Below are 13,962 nucleotides of genomic sequence, written 5' to 3' on the forward strand. Positions count from 1 at the left end.
AGTTGGGGATCCGGGTCATTCAGCTTCAGCGTTTCTGTCTCTGCAAGGGGGTCGCCGCCTCCTCCCCTTCAGCCGCAGTCATGAGAAGAGTCCAGACTAGGGTTGTCGGGGTTGTGGAGGAACCAATGAGAGGCTGATCCGCTCAAAAGGGTGCAGGGAGAGAGCTGGCTGGGGCTACACCCCTGCTCCCCCCTTCCCCCGCCAGAACTTGGGCTTGTCCTGTTTGACGTGCCCGCCGAAGGGGGCGGGCGGGGGTACTGACCGGCGGAGCGGTCCCGCGACTCTGTACTCCCTGCTGCCCAGGCCCTGTTGAGACGCTGCTGGGCCCGGCGGGGGCGGCCCTGGAGACCAGGATGGAGGTAGGAGCGGTCTAGGGCCCCAGAAAGGCCAAGTATCGCAAAGGAGCCCCATGGGGGTGGGGATAGAATGCAGCCTGGAGTCCCATTCTAGGGGTCTGGCGGTGGTACTCCAGTTCCTGGAAAGAGGAGAGGGAAAGGGGTTCCTCCCAGGCTTTGGCGGGGGTCTGGCTCCGAGTCGCGACCCCTCTGCTCCGACCAGGGCAGCGCCTCCTGCTGGCAGGGCCGGACCCCTGCCAGCCAACAGACGGGACCCCCGGGCGGGTGCCGCCACCTGGAGGGCGTGTGTGGCCGCCCGGAGTGTGAGCCCAGGGGGCGCTGCAGCGGGTCGGGGAGGAGCCGCCTCGCCTCCCCCTTCGCCTTGGCGGGCTGAGTGCCGCGGCGCAAGAACCCAGGAGAGAGAAGTGACAGTAGAGACCCAGGCGCGGGGCGCATCGTGGTCTGGGCCTGGGACGGGTGGGTGGACCTGTCTTCCCCGGAACCCAGAGGGGGCGCCTTGGCGCTGCGGCTAGCGAGCCGTTCGCGAGCACTCTTCCTCTGTGATCCTTTCCTCGCCTGGGACCGCGGCGCCTTTCTCCCTCGGGCGCCGGAGGCTGGGCGCCAGGCGCACGGAGCAGGGGCCGGGAGGGAGCAGAACCTTCCGCCTAAAGCTCCGGAGTCCAGGCAGCTCTTGAGCTACTCCCGCCCTTCTGCCTGTGGCAGTGGGAGCTCCAGAGTCTCTACCTTTTCTGGGGAAGGGGTTGAGGAAGAAGCAGGGGAGAGGGAGGGAAAAACGGAGAAGGGGGGCGAGATATGGGCATGGAAGGACAGTGGGAGGCACTCAGATAAACAGAGAACAGGGACCGTAGAGGAGGAAGAGACGGAAATGTAGAGAGGAGGACTGAAAGGCGACGGGAGAGGGAGAGTGACAGAGGCGGCGAGAAAGGAAGGGAGAGGGAGGGAGGAGGGAGGGAGGAGGAAAGGGGGAGGGAACCCAGAGAGAGGGAAGGGAGCAGGCGGCGGAGCCGGGCGGGCGCGGGGCGAGGCCAGGCGTGCAGGCGGGAGCCAGTGTGCAGAGCGGCGGCCGGGTCCTGCTCCCGCCTCGGAGCCCCAGGCCCGGGGGAGGGGGAGAGGCCTCTAGCCTGGTCTATGTCTTTTTCTGACTCCAGTGCAACCTTCCTGCTGAATGAGGTAAAGACGGGGGCCCCCTCCCCAGTGGGTGGGAGGAGAGCCCCACTCCAAGCTAAGAAGAGAGCCGGCATTTGGGGGAGATCCAGTGATGGGGAGGGATGGAGACCCGAGGTGAGGCTAAGGGTAGAAGAGGCTCGGTAAGAAAGAAGGGAGCGGCCAGAGCTGGCAGCTTCTAAGGACTAGGACTGGGATGGGAGGGGAGCCAGAACAGGGGCTACATAAGGGGCAGGAGAGAGGGGGACTCTGCCGAGCTCCCCCACTGCCGCTCCTTGGGTTCCCTGGGGGCAGCCTAGGAGCTAGAATACTAGGAGCTTTGGCCTGGTCCAGATCTTAAAGACTCCTGGGGAGGAGGACTTCCCAGAGGTCCAAGCTCCTGCCTCAGTTTCCCCATTCACTGCTCAGGGATTGGGATCTGCCCAGCTTCCCGGTGCACCTATAGGAGAAGCTAGAATGTATTCTGGAGGCCCCCAAGAACTCCAACTCCCAAACCTGGTTATTCAGGCTTTCCCCTCTAAGTCCTGCTTCCATGTTTTGGGTACCTGCCAGCTGTCCCTCTAACAGCTCTAGAAAGAGGAGGGCAGGAGGAATCCTCTCCTCAAATCCTTTTTTTGTCCTCAGCTCTCTCCCCTTATGGTCAGCCATGGAAAAGAAAAGGAGTTGGGGGCCACATGGATACTGACAAGCACTTGTCTTGTTACAGAATGGGAAGTCACTAGGTTGGCATGAGAACTGGAGCAGGCAGGTGTAGGTGAGGTGAGAATGGCAAGGGGCAACTCAGAGATAAGAGAAGGAGAGAGAGACGCTTTGAAGCTCCTGCAGGACCCAGAGGATGGGCCCAGGTATAAGGAACTTGAACCCATCTCCTGGGGGCGGTTGGCATGGCAACTCAGCTTCATAAGCAGACTTAGACACCATTGTCCCAGATGGGGATGAAATCAACAAGGTTTGTGAGGAAACAGTGAGGCTGATGGCAGATACATTGTTACCTACAGTCCCCAGGACCCCCTGGAGTACCAAAAGGAGAGGCCAGGAGAGTAGATTAGGGATGGGGAGAGAAGCAGATGCCTGGGCAGCTGTTTTCTTCATTAGAATCATCTCCCAAAAGACAGCACCTTGAGGGTCTTTTCTTTCATACCTCATGCCTCTTTTCTGCCCCTCAGAAGGAATTGAAGAGGCAGAGAATAAAAGGAACACTGAGGAACTGGGAGAGGGCACAAAAGTGAGAAGACAGAGTGTCTGGGAACTTCCAATACAGAAGAATCCAACATATAACCAACCCCCAAATGGTGCTGGACCCAGGAGAGGGAAGTGTGAAAGCAGACTGCCTCCCCTAGAAGTGACTGGTCCCCTCAGCCACAGGGGCTCCAACCAAGTTGTTGCCCAAATCCAGCAGGAGGAGGATGCTGGGCAGGGCTGGACCACTCACAGGGGTAGACAGACTAAAGGCAGACAAAAGATAGTCTTAAGATAAGACCCCTTCTCTCTCTTTTTCTTGTGGAGGGGACATGAACAGGTGACATAAGTGAGAAGCCAGTTGCTTTGGGTGGTCCTCCTCTCTCTCCCATGCATGGTGCTTCCTACCACAGATCTTGTCAAACCCTGTGAGAGTTCTGGTTTTCTGATTCCCATGTAGCCGGGGAAGGTAAAGGGATGAACAGACTCCTGATTCACCCTCCTGGGTGTGAGTAACAGGGAATGGAGAAGGACTGAGCTCCAAACTCTTCCAGTATAATAACCCTCTGTCTATCTCACATCTTATGGGGTGGCAGGTGGGGGAGGCAGGTAGACAATCAAAATTCAAAGGAATAATTTTGCTCAGGAGATGGGAAAAAGGAGGGAGCTCAGATGGATAGATCTTTGGGGAAGTTTGCTCAAGACAACGGCTGCTGCTCTGTCTCTAACCTCAAATCTGTGCTCCTTTGAAGGACTGTGATGCAGAGTGGTCCATGTGGCTCCAACCAAGATGCCGATAGACCACCTCATACCCATCCTTTTGCTAAGGAGGGAATCTGGCTTTACACTAGTGACTCTGGGGAGACTTGCCCTTCCCCCCTCAATCCCAGTGTGGCCAGGATCCCACCTTCTGTCCCAGCCGCAACAATCCCCCTCTCTTAAGGCTCACCCAAAACAGCCCCTCCCTGCCCGAGTTCCCACGGATGCTTTGGCAACGCCTGGCACAGTCCTTGGCAAGGAAGTGAGGAAGGGAACCCCCATCCTGGCCAGACTAGGACGAAATCTGCCCGCGCAACAGGTGTGGGGCGGCCAGACCCAAAAACTCCCCCTTTGCACAGGTTGGGTGACAGGGCCCATTGCTGCAGGGTCCCAAAAACTGAAGGGGGCGAGCACCTGGCGGGGTAAGGGCTACTTTCATGGCATTGGCCTGGGGTCGCCAAACCCATCCCTCCCCCGTACCACTGCGGCGGGGTTTCCTTGTGGAGTCCCCGGGACCGCCAGGGCCCAGTCACGCCGCCCTCGCACCTGGGGCCCCTCCCCCGTCCACCGCGCGGCCCCCGCCCCCGTTCCTCCTCCTCGGTCTCCTCCAGTCTCCCCATTTTCCTGTCTCCCCTCTTCCTCCCTCTGCCTCTAGCCCTCCTTTCTCTTTCTCCTGCCTCCCTGTAACCTGCGCCCTCTCCTTTCTCTCCTCAGGTCCCATCTCCCTCCCATTCTCCGCGCTCCCACCCCTCCCCCGCTCGAGCCCTTTGTTTCCCGGCGGAGTATTTCCTGGGTTGCTGAGCGTCTCTGTCTCTGCATCTCTCCTCGCCCCGCCTCCTCCAAGCCTGGATCCGCCCCGCCCGCAGTCTCTCCTCCCCTTCCTCCCCGCCGCCCCTCATCCCCATAGGTGCCTGGGGACCCATCTTCTACCCAGCTCCGGTCAGCTACCCTCTCCCGGCCCGGTCGCGGGCTCCCCGGGTGGCCGGCGCCCCCCGCCGCCACCCCCGCCTGCTTCCCTGGGAGGGGGGGTCAGGTGGGCGGGCACTATTGTTGTAGGAGCCGGCGCCAGATTCCTCAGCCGCGCTTGGGGTGGGACCGGCAGGGTTTAGGGGGGTGGGGTGGGGGGAGCGGTGATTTGAGCTCCGAGCAGCTGGTCTTCGCGGCTCGCTCCCTCCTTCGCGCTCTCTCGCTCTCCGCCGCCTCCCGCAGGGCTGCGGGGCTTGGTGGCATCTCTCGGGCGCGGCCCGCTGTCCTCGCCCCTGCCTCCGGGCCGCTCCCGCCCCCGGCGCCGCTCGCTTCCCCCCACCCGGACTCCCCCATGTATGACGACTCCTACGTGCCCGGGTTTGAGGACTCGGAGGCGGTGAGTGTCCACGGTGAGGGTGGGGGTGGGGGAGTTGGGGTGACACCTCCTCTCCCTTGGACCCTTCCCCCAGTTCAGGACTTTAGAAAACGCCTCAGTGGCGGGGCAGGGCGTGTAGGTGGGCGCTCCAGGAAAGTGGGGAGATGGATTTTCATGCCAAGGGCTCCCAGTGCCCCATTCCTAGACCAAGGGGTATTCGGTGTACGTAAGGAGGGGGCAGCGTGGGGAAAGGCTCAAGCAGGTGGCTCCAAGCCCAGGACAGAGGGTAGAGAGAGGAAGGGCTGGAGACTGAGAGCACAGAGGCTTTAAAGAGGGCACATGCAACGTCTGGAGTTCCCAGGGGAAGATTTATGGGGTCTGAACACAGCAGCTACAGGGGAAGCAAGGGCTCTTGGGGACGGGGACAATCCAGACCTCCTGTGCTTCAAGTAGGGGACAAATTTAGGGAGCCTGGGAGAGCATCAGAGAGTCAAGTACCAGCCTCTTCAGACACAAGGATCGTAAACTTGAGGACCTCCATTATTCCCTCCGCTGTCCATCCCTTCTCTCCTCACCCTGCTTCCAGCCCAGCTTCTCTCCCAGGCTGGAAACTGGGCACCCAGCACGGGTGTGGGCCAGCTGACTGAGCCCCATCCATTCAACACCTCCTGCTGAGGGGGCATCCTGAGCTGCTGCTCAGCATGAAGGGCCTGGAGGTGAGGCCAGAGGAGCTGAGGGCCTGGGGATGGAGAGGAAGCTCTTTGCTCAGAGAACCAGGCAACCGATAAATATTTAATTCTCCTCTTTGCTTTTATCTCCTGACCCACTGAGACAAATCAGCTCATTAGGCAGTGATTCCCGGAGCTCAGCCTGGAAAGATGGGGCAAGGATGGGGAGCAGCTTCTCAGTCCCTTCTCTCAAATATCCTGCAAGAAGGCCTCCTGAGGAGAGGACCACGAGATGGCTTAGAAGGGCTCCTTGATAGGTGTAGAGGGTAGAGCACTCCAGGGTCAAAAGAGGAGTGTTTGAGTCCTCTCCCATCTCTTGCTGCCTGGGATAGGTGAGTTGTAGCGCTCAGAATAGGCAGCTGTCAGTCCTTTTCTGGGACTGGGCTCCTGCTGGGCCCAATTCCCCCCTGGGCCTCTGGGGCTAATTACAGTGCAGCTAGAGCAGATGATTTTCAAGGCTCTGGTGGACACCTCTTTCTGACGGTTGAAGGGACAGCTGGCATGGCCCAGGGTGCCAAGGTGAGCTTGAGAACGAACCTCTCTGTGGAGCTGGAGGGCCCTAGAAGGTTCTTCCCATCCCTGGTGAGAAGGCAAGGGCTATTGCAAGGTAAAGACTGACATATGGATGGTGTAGGGGGCAGCCTGCTAACCCCTTGCTTGCTCCCCACCTCTCTGGCTCCTGGATCACCCTCCCCCACTTCTCTTTCTCTTGCCTGGCTCCTTGCTCTCCCTGAGGCCCCCTCTGAAACAGTAGGAGGGAGATCAGGCTCTAAATAAATCCACCGGCTCATCTCCCTCCTCTCCTTCCCCCGTGCCAGGCAAGAGTGGAGCTGCAGCCTGCCCACACATTCACCAGGCAAGGGGGGCACCACCAGGGCACTGTGCCAACTCCTGGCATCTCCAAAGTACTGAGCCTCTGGCTGTTTTGGCATAACGGGGGGGGGGGGGGGGAGGCAGGACCCCAGAGCGTGCTTGGCAGGGCAGCCCTGGCCTCCCCGAGTGATACCAGCATGTGAGAGATGGGTAAGTTCTGAGGACTTGGGAATAATGGAGAGGGGGGTCCATTCTAAGCACGGCTCATTAAACATTTAGGGAGAGAACCTGTCATTCCCATCCTATGGTGAGAAGCCAGGTAACCCAGATGCCCCAGGCAGGGACATTAAGATTAGTAAATTAGGCTGAGAGCCAGGAGAGCAGAGAATAAAGGTCAGACTCCTCTCTCCTCCCAGGTCTGGGCATCTAGGAGGCATCTGATGTGTACTTATCAAAGTGAGGGGTCGTCCTGCCTTGCCTCCTGGCCCCCTGCCTGTGGCCCCTGTGTACTTCAGACAGCCGTCTCCCACAGAGTTATCTCCTGTGTCTAAGGCCCCTGGAAGGAGGTCCCCCACTCTACTGCCAATGCAAAGGTTCTTCCTGGGGCTCAGCTGCTCTTTATCCTGCTGCCAAGCCAGCCTGATTTTATCCTCAAGCAGGCAGAGCCTACGTTAAAATGAAAAACTTTTCCCCCTTGTGCTATCTTCATGCCTTCGGTCCACCACAGACATTGTCTTTAGCTTAGGCTGCAGGGCCTGGGCTGACTTCAAGCTGACCAGCCCTCCTGCCCAAGGTGGGGTTGGCGCAGAGGGCATGGCGGACACAGGTGTGTGAGTTTGTCTTCCCCACTGAGAGCCTGGTCTCCGCTGCCTTCTGTAGATGGCATGCACAGTGGGCTTGAAGGAATGTTCCTCAGCCTGGGAACATTCTAAAACCCCCTCCCTACACACAAACACACATACACACATATATATTCCCACATGGACTCCTTGTCTAGGCTCCTACCTTATCCCTGCCACCTGCTCCTCAGAATTGATGGAAGTACCACTTCAGGCCTCTGATCGTAAAGAGGGGAAACTGAGGCAGAAAACAAAAGATTCCCTTTTCCCCAGACATCCTGACTTCTATCAGCTTCTGTTGCTCATTTCTGCATCTCCCTCATGGCCTTGAAGGTGGCCTCTGCAACCCTCCAAATGCACCTTCATTGCCCGAAGACCCTTCCTATGCACAAACTCTCCTGGCTCAGGTTACCAGAGACCCCCTCCCTACATCCCGAGGCTCCTGCTCCGTGGCTGGGTTGCCTGGCATCAACATGGTTTCCTCCAGGGTTGATATCCCCTTGGGGAAGGGGTTGGGAGATGTAGGCCAGGTGGTAGGCATGGCCCAGCCTCAGCGGGGCCCAGAGAGATAGCTTTGTGTTCTTTGTGTTGCCTTCCCAGTCTGTGTCTTGTTTGCTGCCCACACCTGACCAGTTGCCCCAGCAGGTGTGAGAGGAAAGTAGGGGGTGGGGAGAGTAGAGAGGAAGTAACTTCCAGGAGTTGGCAGCTCTGTGTCCTCCTCTTCACCCTGGAAAGGTAGGGACTTGGGGAGATGAGCTCTAAGGGGGTGGATGGCTGTATCCCGACACTCAGGACCAGTGCCATGCCAACCAGCATCTATGTTCCCTGCTGGTTCTATTCCTGCCAGGCATTTTAAAGGGATACTGTCCAGGCTGCTTTGCAGGCTGATAGGAACAAGAGGGCTGGGTCTCCTGGATTCAGAGTCATCTCCAATATATCATCTTCAGTACATCTCCCTTCCCTCTGCTGCGGAGGACATGGTAGAGGGGAGAAAAGGGAGGAAGGAGGGAAGTCAAGGCTCTATTCAAAGCTGCAGTATTAATAGGCTGGGGGGAGGGGCCCAGATCTTAGCACATATGGATTGGGCTGGGTTTCCTGCAGCCCTAGAGGCACTGGGGACCTCCTCAGGGAGATAGGAGGGACCACTGGCACCCAGCCACCCCCGTGGACATGGAGAGGCTGGGGTTAGTAGAGGCATTGCTGTAGGCTTCAGAGGGTGCCTCTATAGTGCCCTTGACACCTGAGCCCAGGGGTCACAGCCTCTCCCCCTTGCCAGGGTTCAGCTGACTCCTATACCAGCCGCCCATCTCTGGACTCAGACGTCTCCCTGGAGGAGGACCGGGAGAGTGCCCGGCGTGAGGTGGAGAGCCAGGCTCAGCAGCAGCTTGAAAGGGCCAAGGTACCGCCTTGTGGGCTTGGAGTAGGACAGGCCAGGCAGGGTGGAAGCTTGTGCTCTGTCCTAAGTCCTGAGGGTCAGTGGGCATGATGTACGTGAGTGTGAGAGAGTGTGTGTGATGGGCGGACCGATGGGGCCTCCGCCCTCTGCTAATGGGGCACTGCAGCTGGAAGGGGTGCTCTGAGGCTCCCCTCATTTGCCCCAATGGCCAAATTCTCCAGCACAAACCCGTGGCATTTGCTGTGAGGACCAATGTCAGCTACTGTGGTGTACTGGACGAGGAGTGCCCAGTCCAGGGCTCTGGAGTCAACTTTGAGGCCAAAGATTTTCTGCACATTAAAGAGGTGACCAGCCCCTCCCCCCAAGTAGAAGCCACTTAACTTCCCTGCTCTTGCCCCACTTCCCATGTCTCTTACCTCAGTCCTCATTTATAAACAAGTCCCCAGACTCCTAAACTCTTATCCTTAACACATACCTGTACACCCGTCATATCCAAGACCCAATCCCCAGGGTCTCCATCCTTCTGAGACTTGGCTTGGGCCTCAGTCTCCTTATCTGTAAAGTGAGCAGTTAGATTACCTGCCTCTTAGGTCCCGTGACAGCTGTGATGCCTCACGCTGAAATCTTGGGTGGCTCCACTCTGGCTGCCCTTCTCTCTGGCGCCTTCTCTTGCCCCCCTCCCCTTGCGCTGCCTTCCTCTTCCTCGACCAGCTTTCTGAATGCCTCCCTAGCTCCTTCAAATGGAAAAGCCAGGACTGAGGGCTACGCCACCTCCTCTCACCGCCCCTTTCTGCTCCACCCACCCCCAGAAGTACAGCAACGACTGGTGGATCGGGCGGCTAGTGAAAGAGGGCGGAGACATCGCCTTCATCCCCAGCCCCCAGCGCCTGGAGAGCATCCGGCTCAAGCAGGAGCAGAAGGCCAGGTGAGAGCAGGGCTGTGACTCAATAAACACACACCCCAAACGTGTGCACTTTACCCACAGTCTCCGTCACCACACGTGCACACATATCCCCCCACAGATACACAGTCATGCCCAGCTGTACACATTTACATGCACAGATATACAAGCATACACACACAAATGTACATATGTCACATGCACACCTCCCTCACTAGCTACAAAATAAGGAAACGTATATAACTGTTAAATAATGTATAGAACGTACACACACAAAGACATTTATTGACCTCCCTTTCTGCTCTTAGGAGATCTGGGAACCCCTCCAGCCTGAGTGACATTGGCAACCGACGCTCCCCTCCTCCATCTCTAGGTAGTCTCCCCACCACCACCCCGAGCCTTGGGTGGGTGGATAACTAAGACAGGGGGAGGGAGATTCTCCCCAGGTGAACTGTGTGGGCAGGGGTTGGTGGAGGGATCCAAAGAGCTGGGAGAAGCCCAGTGTCTCCCACGGGAAGGGAACACCATGCCCCCAGGGCTTTTCCCCCTTCACCAACTTTAATCTTTTATTTCCTTTTCCAAAAAGCCAAGCAGAAGCAAAAGCAGGTGAGTCAAGGAAGGGACCTGGGCTGGGGGGCTCATGACATAGGGCTGTGGGGACAGGTTTCTGGGCAGTCATTGTTGGAGGGGCAGAAGAACACAGAGGGGAGGGAGCCCAGAACTTCTGATTCTGCCCACACCAGTCAGGCAGAGGGCAGGCCACAGGGCCATGACTTTGCCTGACCTCAAGTCAATTCCACAGGCAGAACATGTTCCCCCGTATGATGTGGTGCCCTCCATGCGGCCTGTAGTACTGGTGGGACCCTCTCTGAAAGGTTATGAGGTGAGAGGAGGTCCCTGAACCCAAAGAGTCACCTCTACCAGTCCTGCCACAGGAAGGCCCCAGGGACTGTGGGAGGGGGTGTTCTCCCCACCAAGGTCTGTGTGTGGAGGGGGTGGGCTCCAGGGCCATGCCTGGGGGGGCCAAGCCACTCTCCAAGAGGGCCCTCAGTCAATTCCATGCCTTTCCCCCGACCCCTCCCACCTAGGTCACAGACATGATGCAGAAGGCTCTCTTCGACTTCCTCAAACATAGGTTTGACGGCAGGTAAGCTGCCCTGGCCTGGGCTAGCATGAGAACCGAGGAGATCATTGCCTCCTTCCAGATGCCTATAGCAAGGTCTTCCTTCTCTAAAGGGAAAGTCAGTAGGAGCTGGGTAAGGAGGGGCCTAGGGCTTGAAATTTAGAGGTGAGCTGTGATTCTCCACCCACACCCCAGGATCTCCATCACCCGAGTCACAGCTGACCTCTCACTGGCAAAGAGATCTGTGCTCAACAATCCTGGCAAGAGGACCATCATTGAGCGTTCCTCCGCCCGCTCCAGCATTGGTGAGAAGTTCCCATCTCCTGCTTCTCTGCCCACTCCAGCAAAATAAGAATCTTCCTCCTCTCCCTTCCCCACAACTTGCATTCCTGCCCAACTCCTTCTCTGTCTGCCCCGGGACTGGCAAGAACCTACCCCAGTCTCCTCAGTTCCGTTCCTCTGCCTGCCCAGGCCTTGATGAACACCCTCTCCCTCCAATTCCTTCCTGTCCACCATTTGGGAACCCCCCAAAGCCCTGTTGGAGTAAGAAATGGGTAGAGTCCCTTGTGAGCACTGCGGCTCCCTTGTTCCCTCCATAGCTGAAGTACAAAGTGAGATCGAGCGCATATTCGAGTTGGCCAAGTCCCTGCAGCTAGTAGTGTTGGATGCTGACACCATCAACCACCCAGCACAGCTAGCCAAGACCTCATTGGCCCCCATCATCGTCTTTGTTAAAGTATCTTCACCAAAGGTAGGTGGCAGTGGTGATGGAGGCCCAGAAGGCTGCCTCCTAGAATGCAGTACCACTCTGCTTGGTCCCTGCCCAAGGGCTCCTGAGTTCCCTTTTCCTACTGCCCCTTAACACTCTTCTGAGTCATCCTTGCCTGCTACTGATGCTGTATTGCAAGTGGGGGACATGTCCAGTTCTTTCTAGGCCCAGCTCTGCCCTTCCCATCAGGTACTCCAGCGTCTCATCCGCTCCAGGGGAAAGTCACAGATGAAGCACCTGACAGTACAGATGATGGCATATGACAAGCTGGTTCAGTGCCCACCAGTGAGTGCCTGGGGTAGCTGGTCCTGTGCCCTCTCTTACTTTTCCAGGGCTGGGGGAGCAATGAGATGGGTGGGGGGCTGCTGCTGAGAGGAAGCTAACATTCATCCTTTCCCTTCCCACCCCAGGAGTCATTTGATGTGATTCTGGATGAGAACCAGCTAGAGGATGCCTGTGAGCACCTGGCTGAGTACCTGGAGGTTTACTGGCGGGCCACCCACCACCCAGCCCCTGGCCCTGGACTTCTGGGCCCTCCCAGTGCCATCCCTGGACTTCAGGTAACCATTTCCAGTAGGCACAGATGCTCAGGCTAAGCCAGCCAAAGCACTGCACCCTCCCCACCCAGAGGATTGACCTTGGCCTCTAGCTCGAAGGCCAAAGGATTGGAGAACTCAATCTTTAGATTGGTAAAAGAGGTCACTTTTCTAAGGCTCAAAAGAAACACACTCTCCAATCCTTTCTCCTAGTCTGTCTTGAAGGCAGGGCCTGAATTTTGCAGGAGTCGAAAGCACCAGTTTTCTGTGTCTGAAGTAGAGGAATGCTCCAGTGTGCTTCCCTTCTTTGCACTGGTATTTCCTACCCAGGAACTGAGAGTGGAGCGGGGAAAACTCCCAGCCAGTAGAGGTGGAAGGGAGGCTAAGGCAAGGTCTGCACTGCCTCAGTTAGAGCTGTTCTGTTGCCCCCAGAACCAGCAGCTGCTGGGGGAGCGTGGCGAGGAGCATTCACCCCTCGAGCGGGACAGCTTGATGCCCTCAGATGAGGCCAGCGAGAGCTCCCGCCAAGCCTGGACAGGATCTTCGCAGCGTAGCTCCCGCCACCTGGAGGAGGACTATGCAGACACCTACCAGGACCTGTACCAGCCTCACCGCCAACACACCTCGGGGCTGCCTAGTGCTAATGGGCACGACCCCCAAGACCGGCTCCTAGCCCAGGACTCGGAGCACAACCACAATGACCGGAACTGGCAGCGCAACCGGCCCTGGCCCAAAGATAGCTACTGACAGCCTCCTCTTGCCCTACCCTGGCAGGCACAGGCACAGTTGGCTGGGGCAGTCCCTTCAGGCAGGCTGGAGTTAGACTGGCATTAGGCTGTCCCTAGGCTCAGCCCCCAAAACCCCCTGCCCAGCCCCAGCTCCAAGGCTGCCTGTGGTCCCCAAGGTTCTGGGAGAAGCAGGGGGCCCCCTCACCTCCTGGGCACAGTGACCCCCCCCTAGGCTCCCATTCCAGGTACTAGTTGTGTATGCTGCACCCCTGGCACCTTCCTCTCCTGCACAAGAAGCTGCCTCACTGGGCAGTGCCCTCAGGCCAGGATCCCCTTAGCAGGGGCCTTCCCACCAGACTCAGGGAAGAGATGCCCCCTCAAAGTGACAAGAGGGTGGGGGTGTGAGCAGCATGGCATGAGGAAGAAACCAGGTCCCTGAGCAGGCACAAGTCCTAACAGTCAAGGGACTCAGGGGTTGTGCTTTGGGGTCTGAGGGCCTCCATTCACCTCACTGCCACACATTAGAAATGAGACAATCAAAGCCCGACAGGGTGGCACTCCCACCCATCAGCTGGGGTAGGGCATGCACACACAAGGCTCTGGAGCAGCAGGTAGGCTCAGCTGGGGCCAGACGCCTCACAGCTGAAGCTCTTGAAGGGAAGGGCTCTCCTCACCCTGCCAGGAAGCTTCTTAACATCTGACAGGACCAGAGACCAGAAGCATGGTCAAGCACAATGGTGGACGGGAGCCAACCTGGATTGGGGGTTTGGGAAGGGAGAGCGTGTGTAGCAGAGGATGTATGGAACAGCTTCAGGGGCCTCCCCGCCCCCCTCATTCTTTTGCTTTTGCATCCTGACATTTCTGTTCTTGGCCCTCATGCCTCCAGGGGGGGTACGGGCCCCAGACTTTATTCCCTGATTCATTGCTGCTGCTTGTTAAGTTAGGGTTAGATGGGGACAGACAGGATGCAGTGACAGCCCCCAGAGGCCCTGTCTACCTGGCTACCCTTGCCTTATGGCTCTAGTTTGTGACCTACAGAGCATGCTCCACAAGACCCTGCCCCACTTCACTGTCATCACTAATAAACACCATGCACAGTCCCTCAGGCTCCTGTTCTATGTCTGCTGCCTCAGGTGGCTAAGTTCCTCACTGCATGGCCCAAGTCTGGAGGAGGTAAAGAAGTATCCAGGCTGCCTTTCTTTCACAAAGGATCCCTTGAGGGGGAAGAGAAAGGGACACAGACGGGGGAAGCACTATACTTCCAGGCTCCCCTCCCCCACCCGCTCATGCCCAGGTGCCTGGAGGCAAGCATTTGGCAGCACAGAAGGG

General features: G+C 57.9%; 1 protein-coding gene across 2 annotated transcripts; it reads left to right on the forward strand.

The window, feature by feature from the left end:
* The first annotated feature begins 1,361 nt into the window (after positions 1-1,361).
* On the forward strand, positions 1,362-13,733 carry CACNB3 (calcium voltage-gated channel auxiliary subunit beta 3). Of its 2 annotated transcripts, none has more exons than XM_070494127.1 (13): positions 1,362-1,526; positions 8,457-8,579; positions 8,798-8,920; positions 9,386-9,501; positions 9,786-9,850; positions 10,064-10,083; positions 10,280-10,360; positions 10,566-10,624; positions 10,796-10,905; positions 11,200-11,351; positions 11,559-11,654; positions 11,780-11,929; positions 12,338-13,733. In XM_070494127.1, the coding sequence occupies exons 1-13, from the start codon at positions 1,485-1,487 to the stop codon at positions 12,650-12,652; spliced, it is 1,452 nt and encodes a 483-aa protein (XP_070350228.1). In that variant the 5' UTR covers positions 1,362-1,484; the 3' UTR covers positions 12,653-13,733. The 2 variants fall into 2 exon arrangements, with proteins under 2 accessions (XP_070350228.1, XP_014705514.3); XM_014850028.3 differs by lacking the exon at positions 1,362-1,526 and adding an exon at positions 4,370-4,821.
* The last annotated feature ends 229 nt before the right edge of the window (positions 13,734-13,962 follow it).

The sequence above is a fragment of the Equus asinus genome, chromosome 22, assembly GCF_041296235.1.
Source record: "Equus asinus isolate D_3611 breed Donkey chromosome 22, EquAss-T2T_v2, whole genome shotgun sequence".
Taxonomy (NCBI): domain Eukaryota; kingdom Metazoa; phylum Chordata; class Mammalia; order Perissodactyla; family Equidae; genus Equus; species Equus asinus.